The sequence below is a fragment of the Ascaphus truei genome, unplaced genomic scaffold, assembly GCF_040206685.1.
Source record: "Ascaphus truei isolate aAscTru1 unplaced genomic scaffold, aAscTru1.hap1 HAP1_SCAFFOLD_510, whole genome shotgun sequence".
NCBI lineage: Eukaryota > Metazoa > Chordata > Amphibia > Anura > Ascaphidae > Ascaphus > Ascaphus truei.
The window spans coordinates 243,814-266,001 of record NW_027456841.1 but is presented as its reverse complement, the minus strand read 5'-3'; the positions used below and the strand labels follow the sequence as shown (position 1 = coordinate 266,001).

Here is a 22,188-nt window from a genome sequence, read left to right as displayed (position 1 = left end):
GTGTCACACAGAGAGCAGGGGGGGTGTCACACAGAGAGCAGGGGGGGTGTCACACAGAGAGCAGGGGGGGTGTCACACAGAGAGCAGGGGGGGTGTCACACAGAGAGCAGGGGGGGTGTCACACAGAGAGCAGGGGGGGTGTCACACAGAGAGCAGGGGGGGTGTCACACAGAGAGCAGGGAGGGTGTCACACAGAGAGCAGGGGGGGTGTCACACAGAGAGCAGGGGGGGTGTCACACAGAGAGCAGGGGGGGTGTCACACAGAGAGCAGGGGGGCGTCACACAGAGAGCAGGGGGGGTGTCACACAGAGAGCAGGGGGGGATGTCACACAGAGAGCAGGGGGGGATGTCACACAGAGAGCAGGGGGGGTGTCACACAGAGAGCAGGGGGGGATGTCACACAGAGAGCAGGGGGGGTGTCACACAGAGAGCAGGGGGGGTGTCACACAGAGAGCAGGGGGGGTGTCACACAGAGAGCAGGGGGGATGTCACACAGAGAGCAGGGGGGGTGTCACACAGAGAGCAGGGGGGATGTCACACAGAGAGCAGGGGGGGTGTCACACAGAGAGCAGGGGGGTGTCACACAGAGAGCAGGGGGGGTGTCACACAGAGAGCAGGGGGGGTGTCACACAGAGAGCAGGGGGGGTGTCACACAGAGCAGGGGGGGTGTCACACAGAGCAGGGGGGGTGTCACACAGAGCAGGGGGGGTGTCACACAGAGAGAAGGGGGGGTTTCACACAGAGAGCAGGGGGGGTGTCACACAGAGAGCAGGGGGGTGACACAGAGAGCAAGGGGGGTGACACAGAGAGCAGGGGGGGTCACACAGAGAGCAGGGGGGGTGTCACACAGAGAGCAGGGGGGGTGTCACACAGAGAGCAGGGGGGTGTCACACAGAGAGCAGGGGGGTGTCACACAGAGAGCAGGGGGGTGTCACACAGAGAGCAGGGGGGGTGTCACACAGAGAGCAGGGGGGTGTCACACAGAGAGCAGGGGGTGTCACACAGAGAGCAGGGGGGTGTCACACAGAGAGCAGGGGGGATGTCACACAGAGAGCAGGGGGGGTGTCACACAGAGAGCAGGGGGGGTGTCACACAGAGAGCAGGGGGGTGTCACACAGAGAGCAGGGGGTTGTCACACAGAGAGCAGGGGGGTGTCACACAGAGAGCAGGGGGGTGTCACACAGAGAGCAGGGGGGGTGTCACACACAGAGCAGGGGGGTGTCACACAGAGAGCAGGGGGGGTGTCACACAGAGAGCAGGGGGGGTGTCACACAGAGAGCGGGGGGGTGTCACACAGAGAGCAGGGGGGGGGTGTCACACAGAGAGCAGGGGGGTGTCACACAGAGAGCAGGGGGGGTGTCACACAGAGAGCAGGGGGGATGTCACAGAGAGCAGGGGGGGTGTCACACAGAGAGCAGGGGGGGTGTCACACAGAGAGCAGGGGGGGTGTCACACAGAGAGCAGGGGGGGGTGTCACACAGAGAGCAGGGGGGGTGTCACACACAGAGCAGGGGGGGTGTCACACAGAGAGCAGGGGGGGGTCACACAGAGAGCCGGGGGGGTGTCACACAGAGAGCAGGGGGGTGTCACACAGAGAGCAGGGGGGTGTCACACAGAGAGCAGGGGGGTGTCACACAGAGAGCAGGGGGGGTGTCACACAGAGAGCAGGGGGGTGTCACACAGAGAGCAGGGGGGTGTCACACAGAGAGCAGGGGGGTGTCACACAGAGAGCAGGGGGGTGTCACACAGAGAGCAGGGGGGGTGTCACACAGAGAGCAGGGGGGGATGTCACACAGAGAGCAGGGGGGGGTCACACAGAGAGCAGGGGGGGTCACACAGAGAGCAGGGGGGTGTCACACAGAGAGCAGGGGGGTGTCACACAGAGAGCAGGGGGTGTCACACAGAGAGCAGGGGGGTGTCACACAGAGAGCAGGGGGGGTGTCACACAGAGAGCAGGGGGGGTGTCACACAGAGAGCAGGGGGGGTGTCACACAGAGAGCAGGTTGCTTGTGGCACTTTCATTACCTGCATGTTGTCTTCAAATCCTCCCCACTCAGCTGCTGTCAGGTTCCTGCTGCTCCCTGCTGAGCTGGCCATCCTGCCCCTCCCTCACACACTGCCCCTGATCCTGCCCCTCCCTCACACACTGCCCCTGATCCTGCCCCTCCCTCACACACTGCCCCCTGATCCTGCCCCTCCCTCACACACTGCCCCTGATCCTGCCCCTCCCTCACACACTGCCCCTGATCCTGTCCCTCCCTCACACACTGCCCCCTGATCCTGCCCCTCCCTCACACACTGCCCCTGATCCTGCCCCTCCCTCACACACTGACCCTGATCCTGTCCCTCCCTCACACACTGCCCCCTGATCCTGCCCCTCCCTCACACACTGCCCCCTGATCCTGCCCCTCCCTCACACACTGACACTGATCCTGCCCCTCCCTCACACACTGCCCCTGATCCTGCCCCTCCCTCACACACTGCCCCTGATCCTGCCCCTCCCTCACACACTGCCCCTGATCCTGCCCCTCCCTCACACACTGCCCCTGATCCTGCCCCTCCCTCACACACTGCCCCTGATCCTGCCCCTCCCTCACACACTGCCCCCTAATAATAATAATAATCCTGCCCCTCCCTCACACACTGCCCCCTGATCCTGCCCTGGGGTAATAATAATTCCCCCCCCCCTGCCCTTCACACTGCCCACACCCGGAAGTAAACACGCAGGCCCTGGTCCTGTGTATGGGACTGGTGACGTGGAGAGGAGCAGGGAGGTGGGGGAACTCTCGCGAGACTTTCATCCTGCAGGAACGTCGCCGCCTAAGCGCCATGTTTGTTGTGGCAGCAAATAACTATTTACCAAAAGCCAATAAAATAATTTAAAAAAAAGGTAATAAAATCCCCCCCGCGCCCGCGCAGAAACCGGACACCCATCATGTAAACTACGCAGTATGTCAATGCAATGGTTAGCAGCCAAGATAACGTGTTACGGGATACTGTGCCACACGCAATATGGCGTTTGACTCTTGCCCGGTAACCATGGTAATCACCGCGCATGCGTGCACGGGTAAAGCGCGACCCATTGGCCAGTGACGTCACGCATGCGCATTTCCCCTTCAGCAGGTGTCGGTCCCGCATCGCGGTGCGCATGCGCGGCTCGCACGTGGGTTGGCGCGGAGACATGGCGGTGCGGGACAGAGTGCAGGAGATGCGGAGCCGCGTGGTGCTGGAGGAGTTCCGGGTGTGCAACGTGAGTACATCCCACAATGCACCGGGAGGCTCATATACACAGGTGTCTGGGTGCCGGGCTCTGCGCGGTGTTATACTGAGGTGCCTATGTATGTCTTTATATAGCGCCATTAATGCACTTAGCGCGTCACAGCAGTAATACACGTGTATGTATGTCAGTATATAGCGCCATTAATGTACACAGCGCGTCACAGCAGTAATACACGTGTATGTATGTCAGTATATAGCGCCATTAATGCACTTAGCGCGTCACAGCAGTAATACACGTGTATGTATGTCAGTATATAGCGCCATTAATGTACACAGCGCGCCACAGCAGTAATACACGTGTATGTATGTCAGTATATAGCGCCATTACTGTACATAGCGCGTCACAGCAGTAATACACGTGTATGTATGTCAGTATATAGCGCCATTACTGTACATAGCGCGTCACAGCAGTAATACACGTGTATGTATGTCAGTATATAGCGCCATTACTGTACATAGCGCGTCACAGCAGTAATACACGTGTATGTATGTCAGTATATAGCGCCATTACTGTACATAGTGTGTCACAGCAGTAATACACGTGTATGTATGTCAGTATATAGCGCCATTACTGTACATAGTGTGTCACAGCAGTAATACACGTGTATGTATGTCAGTATATAGCGCCATTACTGTACATAGCGCGTCACAGCAGTAATACACGTGTATGTATGTCAGTATATAGCGCCATTACTGTACATAGCGCGTCACAGCAGTAATACACGTGTATGTATGTCAGTATATAGCGCCATTACTGTACACAGCGTGTCACAGCAGTAATACACGTGTATGTATGTCAGTATATAGCGCCATGAATGTACACAGCGCGTCACAGCAGTAATACACGTGTATGTATGTCAGTATATAGCGCCATTAATGCACATAGCGCGTCACAGCAGTAATACACGTGTATGTATGTCAGTATATAGCGCCATTACTGTACACAGCGCGCGTCACAGCAGTAATACACGTGTATGTATGTCAGTATATAGCGCCATTACTGTACACAGCGCGTCACAGCAGTAATACACGTGTATGTATGTCAGTATATAGCGCCATTACTGTACACAGCGCGTCACAGCAGTAATACACGTGTATGTATGTCAGTATATAGCGCCATTACTGTACACAGCGCGTCACAGCAGTAATACACGTGTATGTATGTCAGTATATAGCGCCATTACTGTACACAGCGCGTCACAGCAGTAATACACGTGTATGTATGTCAGTATATAGCGTCATTAATGCACATAGTGCGTCACAGCAGTAATACACGTGTATGTATGTCTTTATATAGCGCCATTAATGTACACAGCGCGTCACAGCAGTAATACACGTGTATGTATGTCAGTATATAGCGCCATGAATGTACACAGCGCGTCACAGCAGTAATACACGTGTATGTATGTCAGTATATAGCGCCATTACTGTACATAGCGCGTCACAGCAGTAATACACGTGTATGTATGTCAGTATATAGCGCCATTAATGCACATAGCGCGTCACAGCAGTAATACACGTGTATGTATGTCAGTATATAGCGCCATGAATGTACACAGCGCGTCACAGCAGTAATACACGTGTATGTATGTCAGTATATAGCGCCATTACTGTACATAGCGCGTCACAGCAGTAATACACGTGACAATCATATAAATAACAGATCATGGAAATAAGTGCTTCAGACATAAAAGTAACATTTAGGAAGAGGAGTCCCTGCCCCGAGGAGCTTACAGTCTAATTGGTAGGTAGAGAGAACGTACAGAGATAGTAGGAGGGAGTTCTGGTAAGTGCGTCTGCAGGGGGCCAAGCTTTATGTATTAGGCCGCGTGTATAGTGCCGTCACCGTCGATTGCGACACGACGGGTGACTCACCCGTCGCCACAGACGAAAGTCATATTTTGCTGGGCAGCGGCGTCGCGGGTTTCCGGGCATTTGATTGGTTCAAGGGCCGTCACATGAGGCGACATCCCTTGAAAAATCAAAGGGGCAGATGAGGGTATAGTGAGATTTTAGGGCTGAAATAGAGAGGCAAGAACCGCCAGAGAGATCGGCGCGCCACCTGAGAAAAAAGCAGAGAGGGTGAAAAATAACCAATTTATTGAGAACAAAAAAAAGGAGAAACTCGCACGGACATGTTCCGCCTGTGAAGGCGTTATCCCAGCGTACAGGAACGTTACCCGCTGCATCGCCGTATGTATGCGCTCCGAATCAGGACGTCATCCATGGGTTCGCGCCATGCACACGGGACGCCATGACGTTCAGTGCAACAAAACAAACTTTATTGTGCCCATTAACACAGTGAACAATGACAAAAAGACATACAAATGAATTACATATCATAAAAACAGAACAGATAAGTGGAACATTGATGTAGAATGCATCCTATCTGTAATATGAGAATTAAACACAAATATAAGCAAAAAAATGGGTTTAGAAAAAGATTCCCTAATTTTACTTATACAGGACTCAGAAGTAGAAATAGCTTAAACCAGATGGTGTGTGTGTGTGTGTGTGTGTGTGTGTGTGTCCCAATTAATATATTTAATAAACAAATATAATACCTATCTCTCTTAGAAATAAGGAAGAAATAATGTTAATACTAATGGGAAACAAAAAATTATTATCTTTTACAGCAGTGGACATGCAAAATCAATCTGTATTTCTGTGTTTTTTCAATTCCTGATTGATTTCGCATGTCCTCTGCTGAAAAAGATAATTTTTTGTTTCCCATTAGTATTAACATTATTTCTTCCTTATTTCTAAGAAAGATAGGTATTATATTTGTTTATTAAATATATTAATTGGGACACACACACACACACACACACACACACACCTTTTTCTAAACCCATTTTTTTGCTTATATTTGTGTTTAATTCTCATATTACAGATAGGATGCATTCTACATCAATGTTCCACTTATCTGTTCTGTTTTTATGATATGTAATTCATTTGTATGTCTTTTTGTCATTGTTCACTGTGTTAATGGGCACAATAAAGTTTGTTTTGTTGCACTGAACGTCATGGCGTCCCGTGTGCATGGCGCGAACCCATGGATGACGTCCTGATTCGGAGCGCATACATACGGCGATGCAGCAGGTAACGTTCTTGTACGCTTGGATAACGCCTTCACAGGCGGAACATTCCCGTGCGGTTTTCTCCTTTTTTTTTGTTCTCAATAAATTGGTTATTTTTCGCCCCCTTTGCTCTTTTCTCGGGTGGCGCGCCGATCTCTCTGGCGGTTCTTGCCTCTCTATTTTTGCTCTACCCCACAGCGCAGCGCCCGCTAGGAATGGCACCCTACAAGTGAAGATATACCCCAGGAGAAGGGTTATCTCATCTCTGTGAGTACTTATGCTTTATCTGCTTATTGGAAACAGTCTTTCTATGAGGTTGTCCCTTTATCTAAAAGGGTTATTTATCTGCAATATTGCATTACCCTTTGGGACTCGTACACCTCTATCAGACTTTATATTTTGGATCATACATCAAGGCTTGTTTTAGGTGCCTCCTGCTGTATCCACATCATCGTCACCATTTCAGTTAGCCGAGGATTTGCATGTAATCCGTTTGGCTTCTGTTTTAGTGCACCCCCTATACCTTTGAGCCCCATCCCTTCCCTTATGGGAACCCCTTTTCTTCAGATTTTTGGGCTGAGATGTAAGAAGGGGCAGAGGAGGGTATAGAGAGATATTAGGGTGAGATGTAAGGAGGGGGGCAGAGGAGGGTATAGTGAGATATTAGGGTGAGATATAAGGAGGGGCAGAGGAGGGTATAGTGAGATATTAGGGTGAGATGTAAGGAGGGGCAGAGGAGGGTATAGTGAGATATTAGGGTGAGATGTAAGGAGGGGCAGAGGAGGGTATAGTGAGATATTAGGGTGAGATGTAAGGAGGGGCAGAGGAGGGTATAGTGAGATTAGGGTGAGATATAAGGAGGGGCAGAGGAGGGTATAGTGAGATATTAGGGTGAGATGTAAGGAGGGGCAGAGGAGTGTATAGTGAGATATTAGGGTGAGATGTAAGGAGGGGCAGAGGAGGGTATAGTGAGATATTAGGGTGAGATGTAAGGAGGGGCAGAGGAGGGTATAGTGAGATTAGGGTGAGATATAAGGAGGGGCAGAGGAGGGTATAGTGAGATATTAGGGTGAGATGTAAGGATGGGCAGAGGAGGGTATAGTGAGATTAGGGTGAGATATAAGGAGGGGCAGAGGAGGGTATAGTGAGATATTAGGGTGAGATGTAAGGAGGGGCAGAGGAGGGTATAGTGAGATTAGGGTGAGATATAAGGAGGGGCAGAGGAGGGTATAGTGAGATATTAGGGTGAGATGTAAGGAGGGGCAGAGGAGGGTATAGTGAGATATTAGGGTGAGATGTAAGGAGGGGCAGAGGAGGGTATAGTGAGATATTAGGGTGAGATGTAAGGAGGGGCAGAGGAGGGTATAGTGAGATATTAGGGTGATATGTACGGAGGGGCAGAGGAGTGTATAGTGAGATATTAGGGGGAGATGTAAGGAGGGGCAGAGGAGGGTATAGTGAGATATTAGGGTGAGATGTAAGGAGGGGCAGAGGAGGGTATAGTGAGATATTAGGGTGAGATGTAAGGAGGGGCAGAGGAGGGTATAGAGAGATATTAGGGTGAGATGTAAGGAGGGGGGCAGAGGGGGGTATAGAGAGATATTAGGGTGAGATGTAAGGAGGGGGGCAGAGGGGGGGTATAGTGAGATATTAGGGTGAGATGTAAGGAGGGGCAGAGGAGGGTATAGAGAGATATTAGGGCGAGATGTAAGGAGGGGCAGAGGAGGGTATAGTGAGATATTAGGGTGAGATGTAAGGAGGGGCAGAGCGGGGTATAGTGAGATTAGGGTGAGATGTAAGGAGGGGCAGAGGAGGGTATAGTGAGATATTAGGGTGAGATGTAAGGAGGGGCAGAGGAGGGTATAGTGAGATATTAGGGTGAGATGTAAGGAGGGGCAGAGGAGGGTATAGTGAGATATTAGGGTGATATGTAAGGAGGGGCAGAGGAGGGTATAGTGAGATATTAGGGTGATATGTACGGAGGGGCAGAGGAGTGTATAGTGAGATATTAGGGGGAGATGTAAGGAGGGGCAGAGGAGGGTATAGTGAGATATTAGGGTGAGATGTAAGGAGGGGCAGAGGAGGGTATAGTGAGATATTAGGGTGAGATGTAAGGAGGGGCAGAGGAGGGTATAGAGAGATATTAGGGTGAGATGTAAGGAGGGGGGCAGAGGGGGGTATAGAGAGATATTAGGGTGAGATGTAAGGAGGGGGGCAGAGGGGGGGTATAGTGAGATATTAGGGTGAGATGTAAGGAGGGGCAGAGGAGGGTATAGTGAGATATTAGGGTGAGATGTAAGGAGGGGCAGAGGAGGGTATAGTGAGATATTAGGGTGATATGTACGGAGGGGCAGAGGAGTGTATAGTGAGATATTAGGGGGAGATGTAAGGAGGGGCAGAGGAGGGTATAGTGAGATATTAGGGTGAGATGTAAGGAGGGGCAGAGGAGGGTATAGTGAGATATTAGGGTGAGATGTAAGGAGGGGCAGAGGAGGGTATAGAGAGATATTAGGGTGAGATGTAAGGAGGGGGGCAGAGGGGGGTATAGAGAGATATTAGGGTGAGATGTAAGGAGGGGGGCAGAGGGGGGGTATAGTGAGATATTAGGGTGAGATGTAAGGAGGGGCAGAGGAGGGTATAGAGAGATATTAGGGCGAGATGTAAGGAGGGGCAGAGGAGGGTATAGTGAGATATTAGGGTGAGATGTAAGGAGGGGCAGAGCGGGGTATAGTGAGATTAGGGTGAGATGTAAGGAGGGGCAGAGGAGGGTATAGAGAGATATTAGGGCGAGATGTAAGGAGGGGCAGAGGAGGGTATAGTGAGATATTAGGGTGAGATGTAAGGAGGGGCAGAGCGGGGTATAGTGAGATTAGGGTGAGATGTAAGGAGGGGCAGAGGAGGGTATAGAGAGATATTAGGGCGAGATGTAAGGAGGGGCAGAGCGGGGTATAGTGAGATTAGGGTGAGATGTAAGGAGGGGCAGAGGAGGATATAGTGAGATATTAGGGCGAGATGTAAGGAGGGGCAGAGGAGGGTATAGTGAGATTAGGGTGAGATGTAAGGCCCCGCTCCCTCCGTCAGCGCGCCAGCACTGCAGACAGGCGGGGTGCTGACGGACACAGACCGCGATATGCGGTCTGTAGGGAGCGGGAGCCGGGGCTGAAGTGGGAGGGAGGGGGCGTGGTTTAAGCGGAGGGACCCGCTACACCCCCCCCCCCCTCCACGGGCTCGGGACATACACAAACACAGACACACACACACACAGGCACACACACACACAGGCACACACACAGGCACTCACGCTGCTTTCCCTCCACACACTCCTCCCTGCTCCCTGAAGCCTCTCCTCCTCCCGAAGCCTCCCCTCCTCATTGGCTCACAGCCACACCACGTGACGCGCCGACGCTAGGTATTACAATTCTCTTGAATCCCCTAGCGGCTGACGCGTCACAGTGTGTAGTGAGCTGTGCAGCGAGGGGGGACTGGGACCGGCTCGGGAGGATTCCCCTGCTGGTGGGGAACGCTCGCGCAGCGGGTCCCAGGCCTAAGGAGGAGCAGAGGAGTGTAAAGCTTTAGAAGTGAGGATGAGAATTGAGTGTTTGGTGCGGTATTTAATTGGAAGCCGGGAGAGGGATTTGAGCAGGGGAGACGCTGAGACAGATTTAGGCCCCGTTCACACTGCGCACTTTAGGTCCCCGCTGCACACCCCATTCTCCCCCCTGGTTCCCGCTGCGAACCCCCCCCTCCCCCCCTGGTCCCTGCTGCACACACCCCTCCCGGTCCCCGCTGCACCCCCCCCCCCCCCCCCCTGCTGCTCATTCCCCCCCCCCCCCGGTCCCCGCATGCCGCCCTGTGTCGGATCATTCTGTCTGCTGGGGATGATCACACATCGCCCAGCAGACGGAGGCGCTCGGACTCGCGCACACAGCGTCGCGAAGCGCCCTGTGTGAACGGGGTCTTAGGAAAGAGTAGAGTGATTCTGGCAGCAGCGTTTAGGATAGATTGTAGGGGAGACAGGTGAGAGGCAGGAAGGCCGGACAGCAGGAGGTTACAGTAATCAAGACGGGAGAGAATGAGGGCCTGAGTCAGAGTTTTAGCAGTCGAGAAACAGAGGAAAGGGCGTATCTTTGTTATACTGCGGAGGAAAAAGCGACAAGTTTTAGAAATGTTTTGAATGTGAGGGGAGAATGTGAGAGAGGAGTCGAGTGTGACCCTTAGGCAGCGTGCTTGGGCTACTGGGTGAATGATCGTAGTTCCAACAGTAATGTGGAAGGAGGTAGTAGGGCCAGGTTTGGGAGGAAGAATGAGGAGCTCTGTTTTAGCCATGTTGAGTTTAAGGCGACGGAGGGCCATCCAGGATGATATAGCAGAGAGACATTCAGAAACTTTGGTTTGTACAGCAGGTGTAAGGTCGGGGGTTGAGAAGTAAATTTGTGTCGTCGGCATAGAGGTGATAATTAAACCCAAGAGATGTGATTAGGTCACCTAGAGAGAGTGTGTACAGAGAAAAGAGAAGAGGTCCCAGGACAGAGCCCCGGGGTACCCCCACAGAGAGATCGATAGAGGAGGAGGAGGTGTTAGCAGAAGAGACACTGAAAGTACGATGGGAGAGGTAGGATGAGATCCAGGATAGCGGTTTGATTCGAATGCCAAGAGTATGGAGAATGTGAAGGAGAAGAGGGTGGTCCACTGTGTCAAATGCTGCAGGGAGGTCGAGTAATATGAGCAGAGTGTAATGACCTCTGTCTTTAGCAGCATGGAGGGTCGTCAGTTACTTTAGTGCGGGCTGTTTCACGGTGTTATACAGAGGTGTATTTTAGTGTGGGCTGATCACGGTGTTATACAGAGGTGTATTTTAGTGCGGGCTGATCACGGTGTTATACAGAGGTGTATTTTAGTGCGGGCTGATCACGGTGTTATACAGAGGTGTATTTTAGTGCGGGCTGATCACGGTGTTATACAGAGGTGTATTTTAGTGCGGGCTGATCACGGTGTTATACAGAGGTGTATTTTAGTGTGGGCTGATCACGGTGTTATACAGAGGTGTATTTTAGTGCGGGCTGATCACGGTGTTATACAGAGGTGTATTTTAGTGCGGGCTGATCACGGTGTTATACAGAGGTGTATTTTAGTGTGGGCTGATCACGGTGTTATACAGAGGTGTATTTTAGTGCGGGCTGATCACGGTGTTATACAGAGGTGTATTTTAGTGCGGGCTGATCACGGTGTTATACAGAGGTGTATTTTAGTGCGGGCTGATCACGGTGTTATATAGAGGTGTATTTTAGTGCGGGCTGATCAGTGTTATACAGAGGTGTATTTTAGTGCGGGCTGATCACGGTGTTATACAGAGGTGTATTTTAGTGCGGGCTGATCACGGTGTTATACAGAGGTGTATTTTAGTGCGGGCTGATCACGGTGTTATATAGAGGTGTATTTTAGTGTGGGCTGATCACGGTGTTATACAGAGGTGTATTTTAGTGCGGGCTGATCACAGTGTTATACAGAGGTGTATTTTAGTGTGGGCTGATCACGGTGTTATACAGAGGTGTATTTTAGTGCGGGCTGATCACGGTGTTATACAGAGGTGTATTTTAGTGCGGGCTGATCACGGTGTTATACAGAGGTGTATTTTAGTGCGGGCTGATCACGGTGTTATACAGAGGTGTATTTTAGTGCGGGCTGATCACGGTGTTATACAGAGGTGTATTTTAGTGCGGGCTGATCACGGTGTTATACAGAGGTGTATTTTAGTGCGGGCTGATCACGGTGTTATACAGAGGTGTATTTTAGTGTGGGCTGATCACGGTGTTATACAGAGGTGTATTTTAGTGCGGGCTGATCACGGTGTTATACAGAGGTGTATTTTAGTGCGGGCTGATCACGGTGTTATACAGAGGTGTATTTTAGTGCGGGCTGATCACGGTGTTATACAGAGGTGTATTTTAGTGCGGGCTGATCACGGTGTTATATAGAGGTGTATTTTAGTGCGGGCTGATCACGGTGTTATACAGAGGTGTATTTTAGTGTGGGCTGATCACGGTGTTATACAGAGGTGTATTTTAGTGCGGGCTGATCACGGTGTTATACAGAGGTGTATTTTAGTGCGGGCTGATCACGGTGTTATACAGAGGTGTATTTTAGTGCGGGCTGATCACGGTGTTATACAGAGGTGTATTTTAGTGCGGGCTGATCACGGTGTTATATAGAGGTGTATTTTAGTGCGGGCTGATCACGGTGTTATACAGAGGTGTATTTTAGTGCGGGCTGATCAGTGTTATACAGAGGTGTATTTTAGTGCGGGCTGATCACGGTGTTATACAGAGGTGTATTTTAGTGCGGGCTGATCACGGTGTTATACAGAGGTGTATTTTAGTGCGGGCTGATCACTGTGTTATATAGAGGTGTATTTTAGTGCGGGCTGATCACAGTGTTATATAGAGGTGTATTTTAGTGTGGGCTGATCACGGTGTTATACAGAGGTGTATTTTAGTGTGGGCTGATCACGGTGTTATACAGAGGTGTATTTTAGTGCGGGCTGATCACGGTGTTATACAGAGGTGTATTTTAGTGCGGGCTGATCACGGTGTTATACAGAGGTGTATTTTAGTGCGGGCTGATCACGGTGTTATACAGAGGTGTATTTTAGTGCGGGCTGATCACGGTGTTATATAGAGGTGTATTTTAGTGCGGGCTGATCACGGTGTTATACAGAGGTGTATTTTAGTGCGGGCTGATCACAGTGTTATACAGAGGTGTATTTTAGTGCGGGCTGATCAGTGTTATATAGAGGTGTATTTTAGTGCGGGCTGATCACGGTGTTATACAGAGGTGTATTTTAGTGTGGGCTGATCACGGTGTTATACAGAGGTGTATTTTAGTGCGGGCTGATCACGGTGTTATACAGAGGTGTATTTTAGTGCGGGCTGATCACGGTGTTATACAGAGGTGTATTTTAGTGCGGGCTGATAACGATGTTATATAGAGGTGTATTTTAGTGTGGGCTGATCACGGTGTTATATAGAGGTGTATTTTAGTGCGGGCTGATCACAGTGTTATATAGAGGTGTATTTTAGTGTGGGCTGATCACGGTGTTATACAGAGGTGTATTTTAGTGCGGGCTGATCACGGTGTTATACAGAGGTGTATTTTAGTGCGGGCTGATCACGGTGTTATACAGAGGTGTATTTTAGTGCGGGCTGATCACAGTGTTATACAGAGGTGTATTTTAGTGCGGGCTGATCACGGTGTTATACAGAGGTGTATTTTAGTGCGGGCTGATCACGGTGTTATATAGAGGTGTATTTTAGTGCGGGCTGATCAGTGTTATATAGAGGTGTATTTTAGTGCGGGCTGATCACAGTGTTATATAGAGGTGTATTTTAGTGCGGGCTGATCACGGTGTTATACAGAGGTGTATTTTAGTGCGGGCTGATCACAGTGTTATATAGAGGTGTATTTTAGTGCGGGCTGATCACGGTGTTATACAGAGGTGTATTTTAGTGCGGGCTGATCACGGTGTTATATAGAGGTGTATTTTAGTGTGGGCTGATCACGGTGTTATACAGAGGTGTATTTTAGTGCGGGCTGATCACGGTGTTATACAGAGGTGTATTTTAGTGCGGGCTGATCACGGTGTTATACAGAGGTGTATTTTAGTGCGGGCTGATCACGGTGTTATACAGAGGTGTATTTTAGTGCGGGCTGATCACGGTGTTATACAGAGGTGTATTTTAGTGCGGGCTGATCAGTGTTATACAGAGGTGTATTTTAGTGCGGGCTGATCACAGTGTTATATAGAGGTGTATTTTAGTGCGGGCTGATCACGGTGTTATATAGAGGTGTATTTTAGTGCGGGCTGATCACAGTGTTATATAGAGGTGTATTTTAGTGCGGGCTGATCACGGTGTTATATAGAGGTGTATTTTAGTGCGGGCTGATCACGGTGTTATACAGAGGTGTATTTTAGTGCGGGCTGATCACGGTGTTATACAGAGGTGTATTTTAGTGCGGGCTGATCACGGTGTTATACAGAGGTGTATTTTAGTGCGGGCTGATCACGGTGTTATACAGAGGTGTATTTTAGTGTGGGCTGATCACGGTGTTATACAGAGGTGTATTTTAGTGTGGGCTGATCACGGTGTTATACAGAGGTGTATTTTAGTGCGGGCTGATCACGGTGTTATACAGAGGTGTATTTTAGTGCGGGCTGATCACGGTGTTATACAGAGGTGTATTTTAGTGCGGGCTGATCACGGTGTTATACAGAGGTGTATTTTAGTGCGGGCTGATCACGGTGTTATATAGAGGTGTATTTTAGTGCGGGCTGATCACAGTGTTATATAGAGGTGTATTTTAGTGCGGGCTGATCACGGTGTTATATAGAGGTGTATTTTAGTGCGGGCTGATCACGGTGTTATACAGAGGTGTATTTTAGTGCGGGCTGATCACGGTGTTATATAGAGGTGTATTTTAGTGCGGGCTGATCACAGTGTTATATAGAGGTGTATTTTAGTGCGGGCTGATCACGGTGTTATACAGAGGTGTATTTTAGTGCGGGCTGATCACGGTGTTATACAGAGGTGTATTTTAGTGTGGGCTGATCACGGTGTTATACAGAGGTGTATTTTAGTGCGGGCTGATCACGGTGTTATACAGAGGTGTATTTTAGTGCGGGCTGATCACGGTGTTATACAGAGGTGTATTTTAGTGCGGGCTGATCACGGTGTTATACAGAGGTGTATTTTAGTGTGGGCTGATCACGGTGTTATACAGAGGTGTATTTTAGTGTGGGCTGATCACGGTGTTATACAGAGGTGTATTTTAGTGCGGGCTGATCACGGTGTTATACAGAGGTGTATTTTAGTGCGGGCTGATCACGGTGTTATACAGAGGTGTATTTTAGTGCGGGCTGATCACGGTGTTATACAGAGGTGTATTTTAGTGCGGGCTGATCACGGTGTTATATAGAGGTGTATTTTAGTGCGGGCTGATCACAGTGTTATATAGAGGTGTATTTTAGTGCGGGCTGATCACGGTGTTATACAGAGGTGTATTTTAGTGCGGGCTGATCACAGTGTTATACAGAGGTGTATTTTAGTGCGGGCTGATCAGTGTTATATAGAGGTGTATTTTAGTGCGGGCTGATCACGGTGTTATACAGAGGTGTATTTTAGTGTGGGCTGATCACGGTGTTATACAGAGGTGTATTTTAGTGCGGGCTGATCACGGTGTTATACAGAGGTGTATTTTAGTGCGGGCTGATCACGGTGTTATACAGAGGTGTATTTTAGTGCGGGCTGATCACGGTGTTATACAGAGGTGTATTTTAGTGTGGGCTGATCACGGTGTTATACAGAGGTGTATTTTAGTGCGGGCTGATCACGGTGTTATACAGAGGTGTATTTTAGTGCGGGCTGATCACGGTGTTATACAGAGGTGTATTTTAGTGCGGGCTGATCACGGTGTTATACAGAGGTGTATTTTAGTGCGGGCTGATCAGTGTTATACAGAGGTGTATTTTAGTGCGGGCTTATCAGTGTTATATAGAGGTGTATTTTAGTGCGGGCTGATCACGGTGTTATATAGAGGTGTATTTTAGTGTGGGCTGATCACGGTGTTATACAGAGGTGTATTTTAGTGCGGGCTGATCACAGTGTTATATAGAGGTGTATTTTAGTGCGGGCTGATCAGTGTTATACAGAGGTGTATTTTAGTGCGGGCTGATCACAGTGTTATACAGAGGTGTATTTTAGTGCGGGCTGATCACGGTGTTATACAGAGGTGTATTTTAGTGCGGGCTGATCACGGTGTTATACAGAGGTGTATTTTAGTGCGGGCTGATCACGGTGTTATACAGAGGTGTATTTTAGTGCGGGCTGATCACGGTGTTATACAGAGGTGTATTTTAGTGCGGGCTGATCACGGTGTTATATAGAGGTGTATTTTAGTGCGGGCTGATCACGGTGTTATATAGAGGTGTATTTTAGTGCGGGCTGATCAGTGTTATAAAGAGGTGTATTTTAGTGCGGGCTGATCACAGTGTTATATAGAGGTGTATTTTAGTGCGGGCTGATCACGGTGTTATACAGAGGTGTATTTTAGTGCGGGCTGATCACGGTGTTATACAGAGGTGTATTTTAGTGCGGGCTGATCACGGTGTTATACAGAGGTGTATTTTAGTGCGGGCTGATCACGGTGTTATATAGAGGTGTATTTTAGTGCGGGCTGATCACGGTGTTATACAGAGGTGTATTTTAGTGCGGGCTGATCACAGTGTTATTTAGAGGTGTATTTTAGTGCGGGCTGATCACGGTGTTATATAGAGGTGTATTTTAGTGCGGGCTGATCACGGTGTTATACAGAGGTGTATTTTAGTGCGGGCTGATCACGGTGTTATACAGAGGTGTATTTTAGTGCGGGCTGATCACGGTGTTATATAGAGGTGTATTTTAGTGCGGGCTGATCACGGTGTTATATAGAGGTGTATTTTAGTGCGGGCTGATCACGGTGTTATATAGAGGTGTATTTTAGTGCGGGCTGATCACAGTGTTATACAGAGGTGTATTTTAGTGCGGGCTGATCACGGTGTTATACAGAGGTGTATTTTAGTGCGGGCTGATCACGGTGTTATATAGAGGTGTATTTTAGTGCGGGCTGATCACAGTGTTATATAGAGGTGTATTTTAGTGCGGGCTGATCACGGTGTTATATAGAGGTGTATTTTAGTGCGGGCTGATCACGGTGTTATACAGAGGTGTATTTTAGTGCGGGCTGATCACGGTGTTATATAGAGGTGTATTTTAGTGCGGGCTGATCACGGTGTTATATAGAGGTGTATTTTAGTGCGGGCTGATCACGGTGTTATATAGAGGTGTATTTTAGTGCGGGCTGATCACAGTGTTATACAGAGGTGTATTTTAGTGCGGGCTGATCACGGTGTTATACAGAGGTGTATTTTAGTGCGGGCTGATCACGGTGTTATATAGAGGTGTATTTTAGTGCGGGCTGATCACGGTGTTATACAGAGGTGTATTTTAGTGCGGGCTGATCACGGTGTTATACAGAGGTGTATTTTAGTGCGGGCTGATCACGGTGTTATATAGAGGTGTATTTTAGTGTGGGCTGATCACGGTGTTATATAGAGGTGTATTTTAGTGTGGGCTGATCACGGTGTTATACAGAGGTGTATTTTAGTGCGGGCTGATCACAGTGTTATATAGAGGTGTATTTTAGTGCGGGCTGATCACGGTGTTATATAGAGGTGTATTTTAGTGCGGGCTGATCACGGTGTTATATAGAGGTGTATTTTAGTGCGGGCTGATCACAGTGTTATATAGAGGTGTATTTTAGTGCGGGCTGATCACGGTGTTATACAGAGGTGTATTTTAGTGCGGGCTGATCACGGTGTTATATAGAGGTGTATTTTAGTGCGGGCTGATCACAGTGTTATATAGAGGTGTATTTTAGTGCGGGCTGATCACGGTGTTATACAGAGGTGTATTTTAGTGCGGGCTGATCACGGTGTTATACAGAGGTGTATTTTAGTGCGGGCTGATCACGGTGTTATACAGAGGTGTATTTTAGTGCGGGCTGATCACGGTGTTATACAGAGGTGTATTTTAGTGCGGGCTGATCACGGTGTTATACAGAGGTGTATTTTAGTGCGGGCTGATCACGGTGTTATACAGAGGTGTATTTTAGTGCGGGCTGATCACGGTGTTATACAGAGGTGTATTTTAGTGCGGGCTGATCACGGTGTTATATAGAGGTGTATTTTAGTGCGGGCTGATCACGGTGTTATATAGAGGTGTATTTTAGTGCGGGCTGATCACAGTGTTATATAGAGGTGTATTTTAGTGCGGGCTGATCACGGTGTTATACAGAGGTGTATTTTAGTGCGGGCTGATCACGGTGTTATATAGAGGTGTATTTTAGTGCGGGCTGATCACGGTGTTATACAGAGGTGTATTTTAGTGCGGGCTGATAACGATGTTATATAGAGGTGTATTTTAGTGCGGGCTGATAACGATGTTATATAGAGGTGTATTTTAGTGCGGGCTGATAACGATGTTATATAGAGGTGTATTTTAGTGCGGGCTGATCACGGTGTTATACAGAGGTGTATTTTAGTGCGGGCTGATAACGATGTTATATAGAGGTGTATTTTAGTGCGGGCTGATAACGATGTTATATAGAGGTGTATTTTAGTGCGGCTGATAACGATGTTATATAGAGGTGTATTTTAGTGCGGGCTGATCACGGTGTTATATAGAGGTGTATTTTAGTGCGGGCTGATCACGGTGTTATATAGAGGTGTATTTTAGTGCGGGCTGATCACGGTGTTATATAGAGGTGTGCGTTTTCTTGCAGGTTCACACCACAGATTTCCCTGGTAATTATCCCGGCTACGATGACACGTGGAACCAGGACACGTTTGAGAAGGTGAGTCTACAGCGCGGGCAGTGCCAGCCTCCCCCTCACACACATTACTACACCATGTATATACAGCGCGGGCAGTGCCAGCCTCCCCCTCACACACATTACTACACCATGTATATACAGCGCGGGCAGTGCCAGCCTCCCCCTCACACACACTCCTACACCATGTATATACAGCGTGGGCAGTGCCAGCCTCCCCCTCACACACACTCCTACACCATGTATATACAGCGCGGGCAGTGCCAGCCTCCCCCTCACACACATTACTACACCATGTATATACAGCGCGGGCAGTGCCAGCCTCCCCCTCACACACTCCTACACCATGTATATACAGCGCGGGCAGTGCCAGCCTCCCCCTCACACACATTACTGCACCATGTATATACAGCGCGGGCAGTGCCAGCCTCCCCCTCACACACTCCTACACCATGTATATACAGCGCGGGCAGTGCCAGCCTCCCCCTCACACACATTACTGCACCATGTATATACAGCGCGGGCAGTGCCAGCCTCCCCCTCACACACACACACACACACACTCCTACACCATGTATATACAGCGCGGGCAGTGCCAGCCTCCCCCTCACACACACACACACACACACTCCTACACCATGTATATACAGCGCGGGCAGTGCCAGCCTCCCCCTCACACACATTACTGCACCATGTATATACAGCGCGGGCAGTGCCAGCCTCCCTCTCACACACACTCCTACACCATGTATATACAGCGCGGGCAGTGCCAGCCTCCCCCTCACACACACTCCTACACCATGTATATACAGCGCGGGCAGTGCCAGCCTCCCCCTCACACACATTACTACACCATGTATATACAGCGCGGGCAGTGCCAGCCTCCCCCTCACACACTCCTACACCATGTATATACAGCGCGGGCAGTGCCAGCCTCCCTCTCACACACACTCCTACACCATGTATATACAGCGCGGGCAGTGCCAGCCTCCCTCTCACACACACTCCTACACCATGTATATACAGCGCGGGCAGTGCCAGCCTCCCCCTCACACACACTCCTACACCATGTATATACAGCGCGGGCAGTGCCAGCCTCCCCCTCACACACACACTCCTACACCATGTATATACAGCGCGGGCAGTGCCAGCCTCCCCCTCACACACTCCTACACCATGTATATACAGCGCGGGCAGTGCCAGCCTCCCCCTCACACACATTACTGCACCATGTATATACAGCGCGGGCAGTGCCAGCCTCCCTCTCACACACATTACTGCACCATGTATATACAGCGCGGGCAGTGCCAGCCTCCCCCTCACACACACACTCCTACACCATGTATATACAGCGCGGGCAGTGCCAGCCTCCCCCTCACACACTCCTACACCATGTATATACAGCGCGGGCAGTGCCAGCCTCCCCCTCACACACATTACTGCACCATGTATATACAACGCGGGCAGTGCCAGCCTCCCCCTCACACACATTACTGCACCATGTATATACAGCGCGGGCAGTGCCAGCCTCCCCCTCACACACTCCTACACCATGTATATACAGCGCGGGCAGTGCCAGCCTCCCCCTCACACACATTACTGCACCATGTATATACAGCGCGTGCAGTGCCAGCCTCCCCCTCACACACATTACTGCACCATGTATATACAGCAAGGGCAGTGCCAGCCTCCCCCTCACACACATTACTGCACCATGTATATACAGCGCGGGCAGTGCCAGCCTCCCCCTCACACACTCCTACACCATGTATATACAGCGCGGGCAGTGCCAGCCTCCCCCTCACACACATTACTGCACCATGTATATACAGCGCGGGCAGTGCCAGCCTCCCCCTCACACACTCCTACACCATGTATATACAGCGCGGGCAGTGCCAGCCTCCCCCTCACACACATTACTGCACCATGTATATACAGCGCGGGCAGTGCCAGCCTCCCCCTCACACACTCCTACACCATGTATATACAGTGCGGGCAGTGCCAGCCTCCCCCTCACACACATTACTGCACCATGTATATACAGCGCGGGCAGTGCCAGCCTCCCCCTCACACACACTCCTACACCATGTATATACAGCGCGGGCAGTGCCAGCCTCCCCCTCACACACATTACTGCACCATGTATATACAGCGCGGGCAGTGCCAGCCTCCCCCTCACACACTCCTACACCATGTATATACAGCGCGGGCAGTGCCAGCCTCCCCCTCACACACTCCTACACCATGTATATACAGCGCGGGCAGTGCCAGCCTCCCCCTCACACACACTCCTACACCATGTATATACAGCGCGGGCAGTGCCAGCCTCCCCCTCACACACATTACTGCACCATGTATATACAGCGCGGGCAGTGCCAGCCTCCCCCTCACACACTCCTACACCATGTATATACAGCGCGGGCAGTGCCAGCCTCCCCCTCACACACATTACTGCACCATGTATATACAGCGTGGGCAGTGCCAGCCTCCCCCTCACACACTCCTACACCATGTATATACAGCGCGGGCAGTGCCAGCCTCCCCCTCACACACACTCCTACACCATGTATATACAGCGCGGGCAGTGCCAGCCTCCCCCTCACACACTACTACACCATGTATATACAGCGCGGGCAGTGCCAGCCTCCCCCTCACACACACTCCTACACCATGTATATACAACGCGGGCAGTGCCAGCCTCCCCCTCACACACACTCCTACACCATGTATATACAGCGCGGGCAGTGCCAGCCTCCCCCTCACACACACTCCTACACCATGTATATACAGCGCGGGCAGTGCCAGCCTCCCCCTCACACACATTACTGCACCATGTATATACAGCGCGGGCAGTGCCAGCCTCCCCCTCACACACTCCTACACCATGTATATACAGCGCGGGCAGTGCCAGCCTCCCCCTCACACACATTACTGCACCATGTATATACAGCGCGGGCAGTGCCAGCCTCCCCCTCACACACTCCTACACCATGTATATACAGCGCGGGCAGTGCCAGCCTCCCCCTCACACACATTACTGCACCATGTATATACAGCGCGGGCAGTGCCAGCCTCCCCCTCACACACATTACTGCACCATGTATATACAGCGCGGGCAGTGCCAGCCTCCCCCTCACACACATTACTGCACCATGTATATACAGCGCGGGCAGTGCCAGCCTCCCCCTCACACACTACTACACCATGTATATACAGCGCAGGCAGTGCCAGCCTCCCTCTCACACACTCCTACACCATGTATATACAGCGCGGGCAGTGCCAGCCTCCCTCTCTCACACTCCTACACCATGTATATACAGCGCGGGCAGTGCCAGCCTCCCTCTCACACACTCCTACACCATGTATATACAGCGCGGGCAGTGCCAGCCTCCCTCTCACACACTCCTAC

General features: G+C 50.4%; 1 protein-coding gene across 2 annotated transcripts in view; it reads left to right on the top strand.

Moving 5' to 3' along the window:
* Positions 1 to 3,094: 3,094 nt before the first annotated feature.
* Positions 3,095 to 22,188, top strand: part of POLR1C (RNA polymerase I and III subunit C) — a 53,277-nt gene continuing 34,183 nt past the window's right edge. For both annotated transcript variants that reach the window (XM_075584241.1, XM_075584240.1), the window contains exons 1-2: positions 3,095 to 3,250; positions 18,732 to 18,803. In XM_075584241.1, coding sequence (XP_075440356.1) covers positions 3,149 to 3,250; positions 18,732 to 18,803 — 174 coding nt within the window. In that variant the 5' untranslated portion in view covers positions 3,095 to 3,148. The remainder of the gene's footprint in view (positions 3,251 to 18,731; positions 18,804 to 22,188) is intronic.